This window comes from Acanthochromis polyacanthus, chromosome 2 (assembly GCF_021347895.1).
Source record: "Acanthochromis polyacanthus isolate Apoly-LR-REF ecotype Palm Island chromosome 2, KAUST_Apoly_ChrSc, whole genome shotgun sequence".
NCBI classification, from domain to species: domain Eukaryota; kingdom Metazoa; phylum Chordata; class Actinopteri; family Pomacentridae; genus Acanthochromis; species Acanthochromis polyacanthus.
Window position 1 is genome coordinate 8543263 of NC_067114.1, and position 8786 is coordinate 8552048.

At 44.5% G+C, this 8786-nt stretch overlaps 1 protein-coding gene across 2 annotated transcripts in view; it reads left to right on the top strand.

Annotated features, from left to right (window-relative positions):
• ankrd11 (ankyrin repeat domain 11) overlaps window positions 1-8464 on the top strand; it is a 105739-nt gene extending 97275 nt beyond the window's left edge. The window contains exons 10-14 of one of the 2 annotated variants that reach the window (XM_022201336.2): window positions 5-2693; window positions 2938-3036; window positions 3458-3601; window positions 3689-3781; window positions 3888-8464. In XM_022201336.2, the coding sequence (XP_022057028.1) occupies window positions 5-2693; window positions 2938-3036; window positions 3458-3601; window positions 3689-3781; window positions 3888-4073 (3211 nt within the window). In that variant the 3' untranslated portion in view covers window positions 4074-8464. The remainder of the gene's footprint in view (window positions 1-4; window positions 2694-2937; window positions 3037-3457; window positions 3602-3688; window positions 3782-3887) is intronic. The other variant, XM_022201343.2, reaches the window with a different exon arrangement.
• Window positions 8465-8786: the final 322 nt, after the last annotated feature.

The following is an 8786-nucleotide window of genomic DNA, read 5'->3' on the forward strand; positions in this document are numbered from 1 at the left end:
CCAGCAGGTACTCAAACTCCCAGAGTTTCCAGGAGGGCACTTGTCCTACCCCTGCGAAGAACCTCCAGCTGCCACTTGTCAGCCGTTCTGCATCTTCTGATGTCCGCAGGCCTTTGGGGGACGAGTTCAAGGCTGAGGATGACAAGTTTCTTCGACAGCAGAGTGACCCAGCGGCTGAATTTGAGCCGTCATCTTCCTTCCAACCTCTAGAGGACAAATCAGCAACTGTGGATCGGTTGGAATGCCTGTCATCACCCTATTTCTCTCCAATAAGAATATTGTCACCTCGGCGGGAGCCAGCTCATCCAACTCCAGATGTGGCAACACCAATACTTCCTGGCACAGAGGGCAACGAACACCCTTCTGAAAGTGTATACAACAGTTTCTTGCCCAAACCTTCCACACCAGTGCACAGGCCAGATCCCCAAGAGCCCTGCTTTGACATTGCTGCACCACCAACTCCAGCTCCTGCTGCTTTGCCACCCCTGGATATTGATGATATATCTGAGCCTCACCACAGTGAGCCTAATCTGGTCCCCTCAGATCTTCCCTCTGTCACAGAAGAACAGGAGCAGGAGGATGAAGATGACGAAGAGGAGGATGATGAGGAAGAAGGCGATAGGGACGATAGAGCTGAGGGAGATCACTGTGGAGTGGAGGAACCAGAACAAACAAGAGAGCCATGTTCCTTCTCCCCTCAAGTTGAGGACCCACTGAGGAAGAGCTGGCCTGCAGAATCTCCAGACCGGCAGGAGCCAGAGGTCCACCAGCTATCACCTTCACACTCTGCACCCAACCATGGAGAGAACTGTTTTGATCAGAGCATGGGTTGGAACGCCGATATGGACCTCAAATCTCCACACAGGACATATGGTGAGATTGAGGCTGCCGTCTCCAAAATAACCAGCCCCTACTCTCATTCTGACAATGACATGCAGCAGTTGCCTGGACACCAGTCCGTCACTTCCCCTTATGCCTGGAATAGGTGGCACAAGGAGGACCCAGAGGACTTTGATGAGCAGAAGGAAGCTGTGGCTGACATCCCCTCTCCAGAGAGGCCTGACACAGCCATGGATGGGGAACACAACTATTTAAACACCTCACTGTCCTCCAATAGGCTGGAGTCTTTCTTCCAGGACTGCAACAAGCCTAACATAGAGGATGGACACCAGATGGACACAGAGTCGCAATGTGTTGAACCAGACAACAGACAGAGCACACACAGCTTCAGTGATGCTACTGACGGTCACATGGGCCCTGCTGTGGTCTCTGAGCCTGTGGTGCCGTGGGCGGACCCGTTCTCAGCTGATGCAGATGAACTCGATGACCTTGGACCGTTCTCCTTGCCTGACCTTCCACTACCAGACAAGTCAGAAGAGACTGAGTCTCGAGACCCTGAACTGGCTGACCACAACAAGACTGTGCCAACCCACATTAGGCATACAATTACAGACAGAGATGACCCGGACATACTGGAGGTAGAACTGCCAAGCCTGGCTAAGACGCCATGCCCTGCTGGAGAGTCGGATTTAGGGGAATCTGCTGGACAGGATTTGGTGGTACCGTCACCACATGCCACCTTTCACCAAGAGTTAGACCCTGATCCTCAAAGTGTGCCCATCAACAGCTCTTTGTCTCTTGCCCAACAGCAGAGCAGCATTTTGGAGAGAAAATTACCTTACGAAGGGCCTGATGAATCCGATCCCAGTATGTTGTATTCATCTGTGAAATCAGATGCCAGTCAGCAGCATCACTTACAGATCCATTCCCTCCCTGAGGCGTTGCCATTACCTCTGGATTCAGTGTCTGCTGTCAAGTCAGACCTGAGACAGGAGGAGATGTCTGAGGCTGTAGCAGACTCTGTGTCATGCAGTCCTCCCTCTCAGCTCCCAGTATCAGTCACCCTCCCAAGCACAGTGGAGCTACCAGACACTCAGGAGCCCGCATCCAAGCTAACACCAGTAACCCTGACCACTGTGTCCGCCACTGTAGATATCCCCAAGAAGGTGGATGACATCCCTCAAAGGATGACCCGCAACCGCGCCAAAAACAATCCCTCTGCTGTAGCTGTCCCTCCTACCTCCAGTATAATATCTTCATCCGGCACTGCCACCCCAGTGACGACCAGTCCAGTGGTGAGCATTCACCCAATTCCTACAAGAACCCCAACACCCACCTCAGCCTCTTCCTTCTCAACCCTGAAGAAAGACAAAGACTCTGGGCTTAGTGTCTCTTTTGTTGCATCTAATTCAACTGCAGCAGTGTCTTTATCTGCTTCTGTGACGACCTCTGCATCAGTGGTCCTCAATAAGGCAACAAAAGGTCGTCCTCTCCCTGCAGACGAAGAGGAATCTCAGACCCAGCACCCGCGAAAGAGGAAATTTCCACGCTCTGCTGGACAGCAAGTGCAGGTCCAGCTGGTAAACACAGCCATGCAGCAGACCAGGGAGATGATCCAGCAGACTTTAGCTGTAGTAGTCAATGCCATCAAGCTGGACGATATTGAGCCGTACCACAGTGACCGTTCCAACCCTTACTTTGAGTACCTCCAGATCAGGAAGAAGATTGAGGAAAAGAGGAAGATTCTGTGCTACATCACCCCTCAGGCCCCACAGTGTTACGCTGAATATGTGACCTACACCGGCTCCTACCTGCTGGATGGCAAACCCCTCAGCAAGCTTCACATCCCTGTGGTAAGCTGCCATGCCTTGACAGTGTCCCTTTTGACAAATCCAAAGTTGTGAGTTGGTTTAGAAGGTTTAATCTTTAAACACTTCTTATTTTTGACAGCAAAAAAGCAAATCAGCAATGTTTATTTCTAAACATAAATACTGTATCTTACTGTAGAACTGTAAACAGAGCTCGTTTTTATACTATCTGTTCTGTTATAATAGGGTGCAGAAGGTACACAATAGTCATTTGTGTTTTGCTCATCAGATTGCCCCACCTCCATCGCTGTCAGAACCTCTGAAGGAGCTCTTCAGGCAACAGGAGGCAGTGAGAGGGAAGCTCAGGTTGCAGCACAGCATAGAACGGGTAAGAATTAGATTCTCTATAAATGTGCATTTTTTTACATGCCTTATTTATTCTCAAGGCTTATTCTCTGTTCTAAACTCCCTCATATCTCACTCCATCTCTACTTTCATACATACAGCGACACACGTGCACTGAACGCCATGAGCACTTCTTTGATGAAAGATCAAAGCCCTTTTTTTTTAGAAATTATAAATGCAAGTGAAACCTGCACAGTCCTCTCTCTTAGGTTGAGCCAGAGTGAACGGCAGGCACAAATCTATTTCATCTCTCTCCCTAATTAAATGACAACCTTTTCTGTGAAACAGCAGCTTGGATGATCAAGACCCCTTTTTTATTCACCTCAAAAACCAGCCAGTCATCTTGATGTTCAACTTCAGGTCTAATATTGATGTCCTTTCTGTGTTGTTCTTGCTGTCCACAGGAGAAGCTGATTGTTTCATGTGAACAGGAGGTTTTAAGGGTCCACTGCAGAGCAGCACGGACAATAGCCAATCAGGCTGTGCCATTCAGCGCCTGCACCATGCTGTTGGACTCTGAAGTATACAACATGCCATCAGAGAGCCAGGTAGGAATTATATCAATACACAGTTAAGTGTTCAGTCAGCAGCCAGTTATTACTGAGTCTGCATTGAAGTTTGCTCTGTGTTCTCAGGGTGATGAGAATAAATCTGTGAGAGATCGCTTCAACGCACGTCAGTTCATTTCCTGGATCCAGGATGTGGATGATAAATATGACCGCATGAAGGTGAACGCTATTGCTTTGTAGTGATTTCACATATTTATTTCATTTACCAACATTCATTCCATGATCCGTGTCAAACAAAATTCATGCTTGCCTCTTTCTGCTCCAGACATGTTTGTTGATGCGCCAGCAGCACGAGGCAGCAGCCCTCAACGCAGTGCAGAGGATGGAGTGGCAGCTGAAGGTCCAGGAGCTGGACCCAGCAGGGCACAAGTCCCTCTGTGTCAACGAAGTCCCGTCGTTCTACGTGCCAATGGTCGATGTCAATGACGACTTTGTCCTGCTGCCTGCGTGACACACCTGTGCTCACAGAACGAGAACAAACTTCATCTGAATCACTTCTTCTCAAAGAGACTTCGTTGAACAGAACGAATGGAAAGGGCTAGCAAGTTTGAAAGAGGACTTTAGACAGGAAAATTATTTTCTTTAGAAAAAGAGTAAAGATGAAAAACTTGCTCTGGATTCCCTTCCGTGAAGAAGGAAACACGTTTTTACTGGGGAAAAAGAAAATACACAACTTGCACTTTCATCCTCAAAGTTTTTAGGCTTTTGTTTGATCGGAGTGTGAGAAGCAGAAACAGTTTTTGCTTTGGGGCTCTGACATCGAGACACAACTCCTCAGTGCTCAGTTACTGTGAGACAGGGGACAGAGATATATTTTCTGCGTTCGTTTTTGGTCCCTGCTTAGATACCCACCACCACCACTGGGAGGACGTATCAGAGAAGAGCTCTCCCAACAGCGTGGTGCCTGTCCTGAGGGAGGACTGAGGAGAAGCCTCCCCTGTTGACGCAGGGCTCTTAGTGGGCTAGGAGTCCAGCGGTGACCCAGAGGAAGCCAACGGAGTCGTGGTGTATCATGCGGATCTTCAGTGGATCCAGGAAGCGAGACCGATCGCTGATGGTTTTGAGGCTACAAGACCGTAAAGCCAGCGGACGCCCTCTCTGTTCATACTGCACTAGGCATAGCTAAACAGTAGTGTCACAGAGCCTGCAGCAGGTTGGAATACAGCAGAGGGGTTACGATGTGTGTGCACGTCAGGGCCCAGTGTCTGAGAGGAAGAGACTGACCCTGCAGCCTCTCAGCCTGGCTAAACAGAAGAGGACGGGTGCGGATCTCTGAGGACAGACCGGAGTGTTCCTCAGCGACCACGCTTGCTCCGACACCAACACATCAGACCGCCATGGACTGCAAAAACACCACAGGACAACCAGAAGAAACAAACAAAACGAATGTTGAGATTCAAAGAGACTATTGAGAAAATTTGTTGTTTGGCAGGAGGAGAGAAATATTGTTTTTGTCTATTTCTTTACTTGGGCATTTCATTGTTTCTGAGGAAGTGACTTGAAACACTACAGAGCCAATATTAGTTTAATGGAAAAAAAAACAAAAGAAAACTGAAAAAAAGTTGTATTCCGTAAATTATGTACAGTTTTTATATTCGTTAACCAATGTATTCTTGCTGCCTTCTAGATAATTTATTTTGCCACACATTACTGCACAGTTGTAAATAACTTATGTACTGTAATATCACTCAGTTAAGTGTAAAGAAAAAAACATAAAAGAAATAAAAATTATCTTTTTATGTACAGTTCACTTTTGGGCAGCACTTTCCCCCCCTCATATCCATGGGCCAAAATGTGTACACGATTCTGTCAGTATTTGAAAGACTCCAGTGCACAGTTGTATGATCCCATCTCTAGATTCAGTCCAGGTTTAGGTAAAGAAACTCACCTGGACGCGAGTCAACACAACACAAATAGCTGACAGAGAACACTTCTGGATTAAAAGGGCCTCACCACAGGCCGACCACCATACAGCCCCTCAGATGTAGCAGAATAGTTGTTGAGGATTTATTTAAAGAATAGACAGATTATTATTCATTACTTTACTACACAATTATATCTGAAAAATTTCGAACCAAGAAAATGCCTTTTTCAGTGAAAAAAAATGTACTCATTGTTGGGCAAAGTCACGTAGATATATATGGGTGGGATGGAGGTTAGAGATGTCATTCACAAGCAAAACCATCATATTAGTGTAGAATGGTTTCAAATTATTTTTGCTTGTTTTTAATTTACCAAAATTGGAAATCATTTATCACCGTCTAACACCAACAAGACACGGGTCTTTCAGCACCTTCACCACTCGTCCGGTTCTCCCAGCTTGTCTGATTTTCACAGTAAAGAGACTGAAAGCCACTGAAAGGTTTCATTCCATACTGACTTTTAACGTTACGTCCTCTCTGTCTACCCCTTGTCTAAAATTGCAGAGCAGCTTATTTTCTTGGTGCTGTTCCGGCTTTACTCACTGGGTGGCGCCAGTGTGTCAGAAAAGTCATTTGGCTTAGCATGAGACCTGAGGCCTTCCACTTGAATGGGTGTTTTTAAATGTATTTAAATTTTCTTACAGCCCAGAGGGAGGTTGCGTTCCGTATAGGATCAGTCGGTGAAATCATTATAGGCTCAGTAAACATTTAGCTCCGCTCACATCCTCCTTGTAATTTTTAATCGATGTTTAACCTACAGGAGGCTTGGCTAGTGTTGTCAGGGATTTTAAATGTTAGCTTACTTCCTCATAGTATTCAGTTGTGTGGTGGCATTTGCCATAATCATGTTCTTGTTCTTGTGTCAGGCCCAAGCAGACAGTTAATGAGACTTAAATCTTCTCAGAATGAACCAAAAAGTGAACAGACAGTAACTCAGACAGTGGAGGGGAAAGAAACAGCTTCATGCTGAACAGACTGAGTTTTCTTCATTCGTTTTTTTTTTTTAACTGTTTAAAATCCCATTGGAATGTTGATTTGTGATGGCTTGTATTGGTTCTCTATTTTTATTGGGTCTTGGTTTTGAAAAGCTTTCCCGACCTACCACACAGGCTGCCCGTCTGTGTGTGAAAGCTGCTCACGTATCCTGATGGCAATATTATCGAAAACTTTTTAAGTTATTTACACACTGTCAGTCAGCATAGCTGTGTATGGTATGTCTAGTTGAGTGCAATGGTTGTTGCTATTACACTGTGCAGACAAGGTGGGTACATGTATAGTCCTGGATATTTTTTCAGAGATACACACACATCCTGGCTGGTATACACACACACACACACAGACGTATTTGGATACAAATAGCCAGAAATTAGGTTTTTAAACCCGTTTGTCATGTTTTCATTTTTATTTTGTTGTTGGTTTCTTACAGTTTGTGGGAAGAGAGTTAAGGATGTCTTATGTTCACAGAATCCTTGTGTGTTTTTTAGCTATGTGTATGTAGATTTGAATGTTGTTGTGTTTATCTTTGGGGTTTTTCTTTTTTGTTTGTTTGGTTCCTGTAAAGAGCATAAACACCAGTGGCATGTCAATCACGTTGCTAATCAAGCAGAATGTATACCGTTACTATGCCCTGACCGACACCCTCTCACTATTGTTTACAAGACATCATGAGCGTTTCCGTTTCACGTGTCACCTTTTTTTAACGGTTTAAGCCCTGCCTTTGTTTATACTTCTGCAATCAGTCATTTGTTTGAACCACAAAGGCTTGAAATGGTGATGGTCGAAGCAACCGACAGGCGATTTCTCCCCCAGTTCGCAGCTCAACGCTGCACAGAGCAATAGACTAAACACATCCATGCACGCTGATTCCCCGGTGTGAACATTCAGACTAACGACAGACGAATTGAACGGACTCAAACACACATCAGTCCTCAGATGCACAGTAGAGCACTTGGCCGTGGTGATCCAGATGCTAGCCTGACACCACCTCAGTCAGCAACATATTACCTCTACTCTCCTCACATTCACGCGTAATGTTTATTTTAGATTTGTTATTTGTTGTTTTTTCTTACTGGACATAAATATACATAATTGCTATTTTTTTCATTATATAGAATCACGATTTCAAGCCTTTTTTTCTAGTTTTCTTTTGTTTGTTTTTTTATTAAAACCCAGACTGTAGCTGTTTCTTTGTTCCTTTTTTTGTTTTTCCTTTTTTTTTAGAATGGAAAATGACTAATAAAAGCATGGAGAACTACTCTTTAAATGGTGAGAAATAACCTATTTATTACCTTTTTGTTTTGTTTTTTTCTGACACCTGTGGTATGTTTTTGAGTTGAAGTTTGTCTCCGCTGTGTAAATTTTCCTCCTTGTAATGCGTGAAAGAGACATACTGTACATAGCTCTGTAAATAAAATCTCCCAGGACGTTTTGCACCCTCCTCTTTGTACTAGTCTGAAAAATTGCGTAGAATGTGGGGTTCTAACAGCAACGGGCTGTGTGCGCTCGCTGCAGGTGATTATGATGTAACAATGTAACATTTTTTTATTTGTACAATGTAGTTTATTTGTGTACATATTGTTGGAGCAGCTAAAGGGGGGAGGGAGGGGAGGGCGGGCGGGAGGTATATGAGAGGGGTTGTTGATGCTATCGTCAGTGCTGTAACAGAAATCCAGTACTTTCACCTCTAGCTGTTGTTGATTTCCTGCAAAAAAATAAAATTAAGACATAAAAAAACCACAAAAGATACAAAAAAGATTAAAAACGAGAGAAACTGAAAATGAGTATGGATGGGGGGAAAAAAAGACTAAAACTGAAAAGTAAAAATTCTAAATTGTTATTTTCTACAGTTGCATGTACAGAGAGCGCGAGAACTGCTGTTGTTCCTCAGAGATTATGTTCGTTAATAAAATTTTGAAATATTGCCGGCTTCTTCTGGTTCTTGGCTTTGTGTTTGTCGCTGTCAGAATGCAAAAGCTGTAAAATATGTCTCCTAATATTTGAATGTATGTTAAAAATGATAGCATTTAATTCAATATGATGACCAGCCAAATCATTCTGGTGGTCCTGTGTAGTCCAACAGACGTGTTTCTAATAATAGCCAGAGGTAACGGCGTTTGGTTTCAAATCTTTACTGTAAATGGAGAAACCTGAGCATTTGAAATGCCCACTGTGACGTGGCTGCCGAGTCTATTGCAGGAAGTAAACAAGCTGGGAAGAGTTTAGTCACTCAGCCTGAATATCTG